Genomic DNA, 13,811 nt, shown 5'->3' on the forward strand with positions numbered 1-13,811 from the left:
TGCAAGAGGACAATGTGTACAAGGCACCTCTAAAAAGGCAGTGTGCTGCCGGTATGTTCTTCTTTCTGCTACAATGACTAACTTTGTATGAATGAACCTAGATATGCCATGAGGTTCCAGACATTAAATCAAATAGGATTCTGGGTGTGTTGGAGCAGGGGTGTTCTGGGTGAGGTTAAACTTTGGCCCTTAGTAAAGCAGATTGTTCTAATATAAGTGAGCTTCATTCAATCAGTTGAAGGCCTATATAGAGTTCTGGACTCCTATCTGAGCTGGTATGTATCACTGACTTCGTGGGTCTTGAGCTCTAGACTGGAACTGCTCTTCCAGATAGCCAAGTTGGCTTCCATTATCGTTGGAATCGGTTCCTCACATAAAGGCTGTTTCCAATGCACTTTCTAGTACACGGGCCTAAATCAAAGACCAGAAACATCTTAAGACCTCCAGTTCTGACAGCTTTTGCAATTCTCAGTCTTAGACACGAGGTAGAGCAAATAATGATGGGCTATTTGCTACTGGGGCAGTTAAGGACCAGTTTATACAGGCCAGGTTCCTGGCTAGCAATTCTCGGGGGTTGAAAATGCCCAAGAAATGACAAAATGGGAAAAATAGGAGCCAAGCCCTCTTCACCCGTGTGTGCCGTAAGACACTCAGAGCAGGGGACAGAACAATCCTCCCCACTGTAGTTCTCACCTATGACCCCTGGCCTGGAGCTGAGGCAGCATGAATAAGTTGGTCCTCCGAGGGCCAGAAAAGGCAGAGGCTGGCACTATGACGACAACCTGACCACACAGCTTAACGGCAAAACCACCCAGACTTAGCATCATTGTCCTACTACTTCAGACTGTTCCCGAGTATGCTCAGATCTAACAGCTGAGGACACGGGACAAAGACAGGAAGCACGGAGAACCTGACTCTAGTTAATGGCCTTCCTATTCTACTTACCATGGACCTGGATTTGAAAATGCCAACCCAAGTGGCTCCACATCTGAATAAGGCACACCTATCCACGAATGACGGGCAACAGCTTTTAGCATCTAGTTTTATTCTCAGATCAGCCCAGATAACTAAACAGAGAGAAGGTGAAAAGAAGATCACATGAGATCACAAGTGGAAACACAGTAGCAACAAAAGGCTGTCAAACTGGGCCTGACGGCAGAGGCCTGGAATCTACCTACTTGGGAGGCTGAGGTATGAGAATCACACATTCAATCCTAAGTCTGGGCAACTGAGTGAGAATCTAACGCAAGATTTAAAAAAAAAAAAGGGCTGGGAAAACAGCTCGGTGGTAGCACGTTTGCCCACTACGCATGTGGCTCTCGGTTCAATACCCAGCATTATTGTTGGGGTGGGGTGGGGTGGGGGGAAACAAGGTTGTCAAAGGCTAACTTTTGCCCACCCAGGCTATACTTGGTGGCTATCAGGGGAATCCTGCCATTGCTTTTGTCACCACTGGGTATGGCAGAGGCAGCTCAGCACTATCAGGACCCACACAGAAGACAGAAAGGTATACAACCAGCACCTCAGCTGCTTTCTGTTGAGTTCAGCCAGGTCTGCCCGGAGCGTACTGCGGATCCATCAATCGCCTTAGGTTGATCATCTTCACGTATACTGGTGACAATCTTAGGGTTTTCTGGTGACCAGAGATCTAGGTCATTTGTCAGGAACCACAGAAAACCTTCTTTGCCTTTGTACCGGCCACGTTGGAATGCCCAAAAAGCTCGCTGGTGTTAAAGCTCCCTGAACCATGGGAATCCTTTTCTTTCTTACTTAGAACAGAATGTGACACCTAGCATCCACTCATTATCCAGGAGCGTTATAGGCTCCCAAAATGAACGACAGGTTTTGACTGGTCAGACAGAGCCAGGCTGTGCAGTTAGTGGGTGACCACCCAGGCAGCTAATCCATCAGTATGTTCTGGTAGAAGTGGATGAAGAGGAGTTCATTCAGGGACAAGGCCCCAGGAAGACCTCCCCATATGGACATAACTACAGCTCCTGGAGACAATTAAGCTCCCTGCTGAAGCGCCTGCTGCAGGTGTGTAACAATTTAACTCCCCCCACCCCTGAGGGGAGGAGTGATGGAGGGGTGTTCATCAGTTTCCCATTCAGCAACTACTTTTATCTGTGATCTGTATAAAATAATGCAACCATCCAGTGACTACAGTTCAGGACATTTATTATTCAGTTGCTTTTTAAGAGTTATTGCTGCAGTCAGGAAAGGGCATGGAGATGACTGGGACATTAGAGAAGACAAAACAGAATTCCAAAGAGGCAAGTACCATTTTCCGATTATAAAAACTGGTAATATTAAAAGTGACATGGCAGTATATTCACAGTACTACCTACATCTAATACAGAAACAAGACAGCAGAATTTGCAGAAGCCACCGTGGTACCTACTAAGTCACATGATACCATGATACTAGACCCTACCCACCCTGCACCGGCTAGGCATGGCATGCACATGCAAACACACACACACAAAACAAAAGCGTTAAGTCACACTAAGGTTCCTAATTATAAATTAAAATGGCTGCAGCAGGTCCCTCTGAAAACCACCAGCACCCCATCCCGGTGCTGCCAAAAAGGGAGTGGCTCAGTCCCTGGTTCTGTTGAGACTATAGAGGACCTGCTTCTCCATTTTTGCCACTAGTAAGCTAGTGGTGCCTGCTGGGTGGTCCCTGGCCCTCTCCAGCAATGATGCACTGTAGACCCAGAGTTGAGTCCTGCAAGCTTTATCCAATGGATGTGTGTGAGCTCAAGAACTCAGCCTCTCTCTGACACATGGGAACATCAACCATCCCTGACCCTCACAACTCACCATAGAGCATACAGGAGGGAAGTGGACATACACACTTGCCCTGAAATGAGCTAGCTAGTAATGGCTATGGGGTCAGAACAGTGCTGAGGAACACTTCCCAAAGACGGTGAGGAAGAGCCTAGTGGTTTGGCTCTCCCAGCCAGCTATACTCAGGCTGAATACTCAGGAATCCCTGAAAAGGGGACAGGCCAGAACAAAGCTCTGATTTATCTCAAGTTCTCTCCTACAAACAGACACACCTCAAAGACTGGTACATTTCTGCCAGGGCCTGGATGAGGAGTAAGTTTACTACTCATTGCTGGGGAGAAAGGCACGTGGTATGATCATCAGAGGAGGACAGGGGCTCAGCCTAGGTCAGAGCCCCTATCCCTAAAAGGGAGAAGCAAGTGGCAAGTTGGCACAGGGGTTGGTCCTGTCCCTGTATCACCCTGGGCAATCAGTCTTATGAAGGAAATCCAGGACCCCAGGCGTAATGGCTGCAGCTAAGCATTCCTACTCCAAAATGCCTCTTGTCCTGTGCTATTTCCTTTTAGTGGAGGCTGAGGAACATTAAAATGTCATCGTACCTTTGGAAGCTGAATAAAGGGGGAGGGGCAGGAGGAACACACTGATAGGAAAGCACATCTTCATACCCACCGAGGGAAGTCAAGGACACTTGTGGAGTGTTTCCTTTAATAAAAACAGATTCTCATTACATGATGGATTAAGGCAATGTGGAAGGGGAGTACCACTGGCCACATGTGCACATGGGGGCTTACCTATGCTGCTATTCAAGATAATATAGGAAAGGGTCTGGTTTTGGCTCTCTGGCTTAGGAGAGGGCTCAGGTATGATCTACCCCTACTCCAGAGAGGTGGCACCACAGCCAGAAAGCCCTAGATTCTCTGAAAAACATGTTCCTTCCCTACCCTACAGCAATAAGAACAAACAAGTGTGAGCATCACTGCCAATAGGCATCTCCAAAGATGGTAGCAACCATGGCCATGCATGGAAGAGAAAAGAGCACTTCAAAACCTGCCAAGGGAACATGCTCTGGTTATGCAAGAAAGAGGTCAATGACCTGGCCAACCTGTGCTTGGAAAAGTAAAACAAGCTGAAATGAAAGTGATCCCGAGAGACAGGTCACCTGATCACCTGAAGCAGAGGCTGAAATCACCTCCTGTGTGGGACATACTAACACCCACCCGGGGTACACAGTATATAAATGCCTCCTGTCTGACAGCCAAAACATTTGACTGAGGTAGCAAAGACACCCTCTTGCTATGTCACACTTTCCCTAAGTAATTGGGGTAGGTTAGAGCCACCACACAATGATTACGTGAAGAGGATACTAAAGACATTAGAGAAGAATATGGTTAAAACAATTTCTAGGGTAACATTTATAACCAGGGCAGACTCATTATGCAGTGGAATCCCTCAGGGCCTTCAAATTCAAAGCCATGAAAGGAAACGAGAGGAGTCCTGAGGCTGAAGCTATCTTATGGTTTAGCATTTTGTGCTCTAAAGAGCCAGTCCAGATGTTGTGTGTGCTCTGTTCCAAACACCAAGAGCCTTCTGAAGGCCCCGAAGCTCCATGGAACTAACAAGGGTCAAAGTTCAGCGGGGCTTTGGAGAGCCATTCATCTGGCTGCCCTGGCTCACAGGGTCCGTACTATAAAGGCTATCCAAGAAGACGGAGGATATGTCTGCAACCAGGTTCCTGTCGATGGTCGCCTGGGCCGTGCCATAGATGGCGCCCTGCAAATCCAACCAAGGACACATTATTAGTGATGTAAGCACAGCTGCCACCCTTGTGCATCCAGCCCCCATTCCTAGCCCAGGCATCTTTCCATCAAAAAAGCAACTGCCACAGGATATTTGTCATAGGTACTTTCCAACCTGCCTTTCCAAGTAAAGAAACTACTCTGGGATTTACTGGTAAGAAAAGAAAAGAAAAGAACCTTCAGAGTGCTGATTGCCTTTCCTGTGTCAGACAGACAGGACAGGAGCATCCCTACTTTGGTTATGCAGCTTCTGCTTTCTATCTCATCAGAGACACCTAACAAGAAGGGAACAGAAACCAGCAGCAACCTTAACTGTTGAGAGTTTGTGCACACTGAGCTGAGGCAGAAACAGACTCCAAATAGTCTGATTATTTCAGACTCCCACACTACTCCTAATGTTTCTAAGCAGAAATGCCCTGGTTTTCTTACCATTCCCGTGGTCTTAGCTTTGGGATTCTTCATGATTTGTGTGACCGACTCCCGGATATCCTTTAGGAAATGGATTGCCACTCGCTTCCGAGTATGTACTAACGTAATGCAGAAATGAATGCTGTGGGAGAAGAGAAAAATGAGAGGAACAGACCCTGAAAAAGAAACCCTAAAATAAAGCCACTCCAGTGGAATGATGTACTGGTTGACTCTCCATACTGCTGCTGTTTCCAATTCTGGGAATCAAGCTCTCAAATTTGTGGGTTTTTGACCCAGGAGATGGGTGTTTTTTGGCATGTTAAGAACCATCGTAACAAAATGAACACAACTGGCTCTTCTATCCTGTCTCCATGCCACAGACTGTCAATGGTGGCTACCTTTCATCGTGTGTGGACAATGAAAGGTAAGAGGCTTTTGTCTTAGGGGGTAAACCCTGGTGGGGAGAAGCCAGAGCTGGGGTCTTGAAGGACTTCAGTGTTCTTAAGAAACCCTAACTTGCCAGGCGGTGGTGGTGCATGCCTTTAACGCCAGCACTTGGGAGGCAGAGGCAGGTGGATCTCCATGAGTTCAAGGCCAGCCTTGACTACAGAGAGGGTTCCAGGACAGCCAGAACTGCTACAGAGAGAAACCCTGTCTCAAAAAACCAAAAAAGAAAAAGAAAAAGAAACTCTAACTCGTTCTAGAAAGGATGGAGTTAGCAACGACTGTAACCTGCAGAAGGTGGGCTGTAGCTACGAGTACAGACCCATTTAGCTGGAGTAGAATATTAAGTCAGAAAAGCATACTGAAGAGTCCAGCAGGCCTGTGAGATGGGAAACCTTTTAGAGGGCTCTGAGCGAAATAAACATTGCACAGATAATGGTATCTTAGAGACGCTAGCTGATAGCTACTGACAAGATGGACCGCAGAATACAGAGGTCAGGGAAAGAACAGAAGAAAACCTTACAAGCAACAACTTGTCTCAGGAGACTGGCGGCCAGTTTTACTAGAGTTTAAAGCAAACTGTCTTGTTCCTTACACCTACAATCTCCAGTTGCTACCAATGAGCTGAGCTTTAGAAGCTGAACTCTGTATCAGGTTACCTTGCTACCTCAGCTTTTCAGATCATGAAACGAAGGGAGGGACGGAGGCTTTAGACATACCTTTTTGGGAACTGCAAGAGGTTAAAATTCCACCCCTTAGCAGACATCATATTAGACAGTCTGTAGATGTCAAAATCGTGGGAGCCTAGGGCAATAACGGAAAATTGAGGATCCCCCAAAATGAAGATGTTTTTGATGTTTTCCAGTCTGAAAATAAGCAAATGAAGAAGAAATTGAGCAATATCCATTCCACTAGTCCTTACCTCAGTTGATGAACACAGCCTACTCTTGGGACTTCTCTTGTCTTCTACACCAAAGAGGCTATGTTGGGGTGGGTAGTTTTTATGGAGATCAGAGTCCCAGACAGAACATCAGAAATGTTCCAAGCCCCAAACTCCACCCAGAACCACTGGCTTTTCCCAATCTACCGCACTCCTAAGGCACATGACAGAATGCAAGTTTCTCTTCCTCCAGCACCATTAGGAAAGGGGCTGATCTAAATCCCAGTCTATCAGGAGACAGTAAGTGGTCAAAGGGTGTGCCACCAGACAAGAGAAATGCCTTGGGCCAACTAGGAAAAAGAGGAAGAGATAAAGCAGGACCCCGTTTTCCACACATACTCTGACTTGAGGAAGCGAGCAGTTTTGATGATCTGTTTGGTAGCTTCAACATAGCCGTTCTCACCAAAGTGCATTAAGGCGGCCCAACAGGCTGCAATGATGCCACCGGGCCGTGAACCAGCTATGCTTGGAGATGCGTAGATACCACCTTGCCAATCTGCATCAACAAAGAACTGGTACTTCCTGTACTTCTCGTCCGAGTACAGCACCACTGATGAACCTTTGGGAGCATAGCCATACTGAGGGGAGAAGCAGAGAGGTCAAAGTGTGGCTGTATCTGGCAACTCTGCCCGCAGAATCACACATGGTAATGGCTGCTTTCTCATGGGAGCTCTGTGATGCTTCCCATTCAGGTAAGAGTCATACTCAACAGTGTTAACAGACAGGTGGAACGTGAAGGAGAGACTCCACATTCTTTTTGTAAGGGCTGAGCCATCTGAGATCCAGGGAAAATTAAGGCTAGGTTTCCTCCCTCTCTCATTCAGCCCTTGGATTTCCTTGCTTAAAATCTTTCTCTGGGAAGCTGAGCACAGTGTCATATGCCTACAGTTCTAGTACTTGGCAGGTGAAGGCAGGAAAATCGGGAATTTAAGGCCATCTTCAGTTACACAGTGAATTTCAAGCCAGCTTGGGCTATATAGATACCTTATCATAAAAACAAAACAAAACAAAAAACTTTCTCTAGGATAGCATGTCAGCATGAAAACAAGAACAAATTTCTAGTAGAAGCTAGGAAAACAAACAAACAAACAGGATCCAAGTCACTTGGAAGATCAAATTATAATCTGATCTGATTCCTATCTTTTTTGCTTGGCATTACTCTTCTTTTTAAGAACATACTGGTGTTCCAAATGCAAAACTACTCCATCTTGAAATATACTGTGCAACTGGATTCTTGCTAGAGAGCTCTTAGCACAGCTAATCCAAGTTTCACTACCAGACCCACAAAAAATGGACAGTTAAGGGGGAAAGGACAAAGGAGTTGTCCAGGTTGTAAAGCAGACCACTTGTGATTAAAATTTTATTGTAGATCATTTAGAGTCTGAAAAACAAGTCTTCGACTATGATCTAGTTTAAAATAAGCTCTAGAAATATAATCAAAACAAGGTACAAAAAACAGAACAAAACAAAAAACAAATAAACAAAAAACAAGGTACACATCTGGAAGCCATTAAGATTTTTTCCCCCCACATCTGGATATATTTTCAAGAGTTGCCAACCAAGATTGATTTCATTCCTGCCTACCAAGGATGGCAGGCATAGACCCAACAAACACTGTAAGCCAGCTGCTCCTGAACACATGGGTTTCCTCTTCCAAAAGGACTCTGCTATTGGCATATTGTCACCTAGGCTCAGTGACTCCAGGGTCAATCCTAACCACTTCCAGTAACTTCAAGACTGCACAAGGGCCCTAGCTATACAGTCGGCTGATAGGTAAATCCTCTCAGCCCAGTATGAACAAGGGCAGGAGCTCCTTTTCTTATCACCTCCTCACTGTAACCACCTGATAGCTAACCTCCTGACAGACAAGAGTTAGACTTTATTTTATATGTTGGTATGTGTGATGGTTTGAATGGCAATGGCCAACTGGGAGGTGTGGCCTTGTTGTGGTGTTGCTGGAGGAAGTGTGTTACTGGGGATAGGCTTTGATGTCTCAGATCCTCGAGCCAGGTCTAGAGTGACATTCTTTTTGAGCTGCCTATGGATCCAGAAGTAGAACTCCCGGCTACTTCCCCAGCATCATGTCTGCCATGCTTCCTGCCATGATGATAATGGACTAAACCCCAATTCACTATATTCCTTTATAAGAGTTATTGTGCCCATGGTGTCTCTTCACAGCAATAGAAACACTGAGACAGTATGTGTGTGGGGAAATTAGTGCTTCAGTTAACTTGTTTTGTGGAGAATAGCTAAAATCACTAGCTGTCATCAACTGGTTACCTCTTTAGCTCACCTTATGAGTATCCGCTGAAATGCTGGTTACACCTTTCACCCGGAAATCAAATGGTTTCTCCAGCGGGTAGCCTGCTTTCTCCATGAAGACAATGAGGAAGCCCCCAAGACAAGCATCCACATGAAGAGGGATTTTATATTTGACAGCCAGCTAGTTAAAAAGAACATATGAATATGTAAATAAACCCTAAACAGAATCTGAGTGGAAAAGTAGGCTACTCTGCAGTACAGCTTATAGGTGTTAACAAGTGGCTATTTATACATATATTTGAAGACAGATCTCATGTATCCCAGCCTAGCCTTGAACTTGCTCTGTGGCCCATGGAAGACCTTGAACTTGTCTGATTCTCCTGCCTGAGATGACCAGCATATACTACCATGCCCAGTTTTAGGGGTGCTGAGGATCAAACCCAGGACTTCATACATGCTTGGAGTGTACTCTACCAAGTAACCTATAATCCCAAATCCCATGTATATCTTTCATGTATATTCAGTCTTCAAAGGTGTCCATCTGAAATGTATTTCATGTCATTTGTATTGAAATATACATGCCCTCAAGCTTCCCCGGCCACCACACGAGAAACAGCAGAGCTCTGATTTAACAGCCTCTAGAGGAGAAGGTCCTACTTTAGTCATTATCTGGCAGGCATGTTCCTAATGGCAGATAGGAATCTAAGAGTCACTACTATTTCAAAATACCTAGTTTAAAGGCAGCCTGAGTCATATACTACCCTTCTCCCAATGAAGATGCCAGTGACTTTCAGAGGCTCCCAGAAAAGATGAAGGGGCTTTTGCCATTGGGTTGATGAGAGCTATCAATCCCTGCTATGTTCAAACCTAAAATCAAAACCCTTTCTCCTCATAAAGCCCTGCATCATCACATCTATTTTAAATCTCCACACCACAAATCTACAAGGCCCAAATGTCTCCTCACTCACCTTGGCCACTTCGGGGATCGGATCTATCACACCATGAGGAAACTGTGGGGCAGAACAGACTAGCATAGCTGTGTTCCTGGAGATGGCTCTTCTCATTGCCTAGGGGTTTAAAGTTTAAGAGAAGTAAGAATCTTAGTCACAGCTGTTTATGACTTTTGTTGTGAGGACAACGTGGATCACTGACTTACAAGCCCAGGTTCACAAGTCTCCACACTCTGGGAGAATCCAAATGGAAATGCAACCACTATGGAATATGGAAATAGAAACAACACTAAGCTAGGAGACAAAGCCCCCACCCCACAACCTATCAGAGACGATTTGGTAAAAACTTACCTTAACCTTGAAGCCTAAAAATTCCAATAATGTAATGGCTTCAGAAAAACAAAAAAAATTCCTCTACACATATGTGAGATATAAAAACATGGCCAGTTCCGTGAAAGGGAGTGCTGGGACAAGTTCATCTTTAGTCATTTTATAAATAAAAGAAAGTAAAAGTGTTGAAATTAAAAGCCAGCTCTACAGCATCAGGGACCAGGTCATGCACCTTCAGCCCTAAGAAACATGGCTGGCTGCCACACTGCCAGTCTGCTTTCTGCTCTGGCTGCTCTAGGCTGAGCAGGGGAGTGCATCTGTGTGTACCTGGAGAGGAGGTCAGTGTGACATCCTGCCCCTCAAACCTTCAGAGGACTCACCCCCACATCCACCTCCATGTTCTTGTTCTGTTTAACACGTATAATCTTCATTCCAAAGTAATGGGCTGCTTTGTCAAATGCGGCATGGGCACTCCGAGGAGCCACACTAGGTGATGGGGGAGAAGGGTGCTGATGAAATGCAGAGCACAACAGGACCCAGGAGAACACTCAAGCAATTAAGATCACCAGTTAAAACATCTGATTATTTTTCCTTGAACCATTATGTTTATATTTTCTTGGTGCAAACAAAAAGAGGTATAGTGATTTTCTGCAGACAATTTTCCTCTACGATTTAGGAAATCATTTTGGCAACAGGAAGGAAAACTCAGAACACAAAAGCACACAGAGCATAAATTGGGCCAGAGAGGAAAAAGCCAACAGACAGAGGGTTCAGATGAGGGGTATGAGGCAGAACATCCTGAGAGCTGACCATCCAGAGGACGTCTGTGAGATGCAAAATGCTGTTCTACTGGATAGTAAGGCTGCCTGGCATAGATGCAGAAGCAGCAGTCAACATCAGACCAGCGGGCACTGTCAGCCCTGAACCTATGAAAAACTAAAATCTGTGTCTCCTATGTGGTTGCTAATAGAGTCACAGATACATGCTTGTTTCAGGATACCAAGGAACCAAAATTATAATCACACAAATAGCAACGTAAATAAAACCTCAAAAAATTATATATATTGCTTTTAAATTGTTTTTGTTTTGTCTAGTCTTGGGTTTTTGTTTGTTTGTTTGTTTTTGAGAAAGAGTTTCTCTGTGCAGCCTTGACTGTCCTGGACTCCCTTTATAGACCAGGCTGGCCTCAAACTCATAGAGATCTGCCTGCCTCTGCCTCCCAAGTGCTGGGATTAAAGGCCTGCACCATCACCACCCGGCTTTGTTTTGTTTTTTGGCAAGACAGGGTTTCTCTGTGGCTGGACTCACTTTGTAGACCAGGCTTGCCTCAAACTCACAGAGATTCCCAGAGTGCTAGGATCATAGCCGTGTGCCACAGTGCCCGGTTTAAATTCTTTCTTCTAGAACTAACACTCAGATAGAAATGCTTCGGGGAAGTACTAGAGGTAGTCTAAGATACTTCAGAAATGTTCACTCAACTACATTCGACAGACAGTTTTCCTTAGGCTCTGGATAAATTAACAACACAGGATAAAGAGATGTAGGCCTCTGACTGTCACCTCTGGAAAAAGAATGCCATTCTTGCTAATAGTGTGCACTGAGTTTAAGCTCACATAACCAACCACTGGATATAAAGGGACAAGGTAGAAGGTCTGGGCCAAAGGCAAGGAGACTGGCACTGTAGGAGGAAGAGAAGCAGCAGAGAAACAGATTGGGCTCAGCTTACACTGTACTGCTCCAAACAGACAATATCTGAGGGGAAATGGACACACATACATACATTTCTGGAGTTTTGATCCCCTTCTCAAAGGCCAAGTCCCGATAAGCTTTGCAGGCCATCAGGATGCTTTCTGTTCCCCCTGAAGTCATCTACGTAAAGAAAAGAAGCAAGGGGTAACCAAGTGTGGTGGCATACACCTTTAATCCCAGCATTCAGGGAGGTAGAGGCAGGTAAGTGAGTTCGAGGCCAGCCAGGTTTACAGAGTGAGTCCAGGACAGTCAGAATTACACAGTGAAATCCTATCTCAAAATAAGTTAAGGGTAGGAATAAGGAGGTACAGCCTGCTTTGACCTTAAAAAATGTTTGATGCAGAAACAGACAAGGATGTAGACAATGCTGTAGAGCAGATATGCTCTGTCTTCCAGACAGTGCAGTTCAGGACTACAGGGCATGCTGCAGTGTTCAGCAATTAACGCTTCTGAAACCCAACTTGACATTCAGTAAACACATACTATTATCACCTCACTATCTTTTAGTAACTGAGCTTAAATTATTTCCCAACAACTCAAAGGCTACAGTGCTGAGCTAGCAGGATATTATCTTAGATTTAGCATCTGTGAAGAGTCATACAATCTTGGGTGTTTCTTTTCTTTGAAAAAAAGATTTTATTTATTTATTTTATGTATAAGTGCTCCTGCATGCCAGAAGAGGGCATCAGATCATATTATAGATGGTAGTGAGCCACCATGTGGTTGCTGGGACTTGAACTCAGGATCTCTGGAAGAGCAGACAGTGCTCTTACCTACTGAGCCATCTCTCCAGCCCGGGTTTTTCTTTTCAAAAAGAAAACTAAAGTCCCTAAGCAATTCATTAAGTGTTAGCCATTACATCTGTTGATAAGAAGTAAAACTTTCTGTATTTTGGATTATGTATCAATTTGAGACAGAATGAAGAATGTTTACTAAACTTTTCTAACATCTACATACAGGATAAAAATACCATGAGATGTATGTAGAATCCCAGTGGTCAAGAGTTACGAAGAAGATTAACTCAGAAAATTAAGTAATTTATTGACTCAGGAAGCCCTCCATGAAACATGTGACCACCCTAAAATAGCTCACAGAATGTGGACAGAGGACCCTTGTTTGTAGGTCATTATGTTGGAGAAGACAGCTTATAATTGAGATTAATTCTACAAATCAGCAACAACCCTCTGTGGTCTAGCCTAAACCTCAGAGTAGTCACATGAGGCACCGAGACAGCTGTGTAGAAAGTTGGGGAATTACCAGGCCTTACATTCTTACCCAAGTCTGACAATGACCTAAACAAAAATACTTCCAAATTCTTAGTCATCTACATCATGTGTCCTGTCTTCAGGACAGAAATTTCATCGTGGAATAAGAAAGAGAGGCCTCGATGGGCAGTAGTGGCACACCTTTAATCTCAGAACTCAGGAGGCAGAAGTAGGTGGAGCTCCTTGAGCTTGAGGCTGGCCTGGTCTACAAACCGAGTCCAGGACAGCCAAGGTAACACAGAGAAAGAAACGCTGTAAAAACAAAAACAAAAAACAGAAACAAAAGAAACAGGTCTCAAGTCACTAGTGCCTATCAACTTCTTTCAACATATATAAAAACTCTCACTCTGAGTTATGTGTTTCAGAACACAAACCATTTTCTTTCAGATATGGTTGGATCTGCCTGCAGGCCAGGCAACATTCTGTGATCTAATTTTTTAGTATAATTCACTATGAATGTGGCAATTGAAGTTAATGGAGGGAAAGATATTTTGAAGCAGAAAAACAAAAACAAAAACAAAACAAAAAACCTGATTAAGTGTTTAAGACCCTCAGCTAGTTTCAGTCTAAAGATTTGCTTTTAGGAGCTGGAGAGATGGGTCAGAAGTTAAGAACACTGGCTGTTCTTCCAAAGGTCCTGAGTTCAATTCCCAGCAACCACATGGTGGCTCACAGCCATCTATAAGAAGATACTGTGCCATCTTCTGGCATGCAGGCAGTATATTGTATACATAATGAATAAATAAATAGGTAAATAAATCTTTAAATAAAATTAAAAAAAAAAAAGATTTTCCAGCCAGGATGGTGGTGTACACCTTTAACCCCAGCACTCAGGAGGCAGAGGCAGGTGGATCGCTGTGAGTTCAAGGCCAGCCTGG

General features: G+C 44.5%; 1 protein-coding gene across 3 annotated transcripts in view; it reads right to left on the reverse strand.

Annotated features, from left to right (window-relative positions):
• Window positions 1-2,161: 2,161 nt before the first annotated feature.
• SGPL1 (sphingosine-1-phosphate lyase 1) overlaps window positions 2,162-13,811 on the reverse strand; it is a 50,186-nt gene continuing 38,536 nt past the window's right edge. For all 3 annotated transcript variants that reach the window (XM_084752294.1, XM_084752295.1, XM_084752296.1), the window contains exons 8-15: window positions 11,700-11,788; window positions 10,300-10,405; window positions 9,608-9,706; window positions 8,671-8,820; window positions 6,717-6,955; window positions 6,157-6,303; window positions 5,015-5,135; window positions 2,162-4,559 (exon numbers count right to left, since the gene is read on the reverse strand). In XM_084752294.1, the coding sequence (XP_084608420.1) occupies window positions 4,419-4,559; window positions 5,015-5,135; window positions 6,157-6,303; window positions 6,717-6,955; window positions 8,671-8,820; window positions 9,608-9,706; window positions 10,300-10,405; window positions 11,700-11,788 (1,092 nt within the window). In that variant the 3' untranslated portion in view covers window positions 2,162-4,418. The remainder of the gene's footprint in view (window positions 4,560-5,014; window positions 5,136-6,156; window positions 6,304-6,716; window positions 6,956-8,670; window positions 8,821-9,607; window positions 9,707-10,299; window positions 10,406-11,699; window positions 11,789-13,811) is intronic.

The sequence above is a fragment of the Acomys minous genome, assembly GCF_964271855.1.
Source record: "Acomys minous genome assembly, chromosome: 13".
In the NCBI taxonomy this organism is placed as follows: domain Eukaryota; kingdom Metazoa; phylum Chordata; class Mammalia; order Rodentia; family Muridae; genus Acomys; species Acomys minous.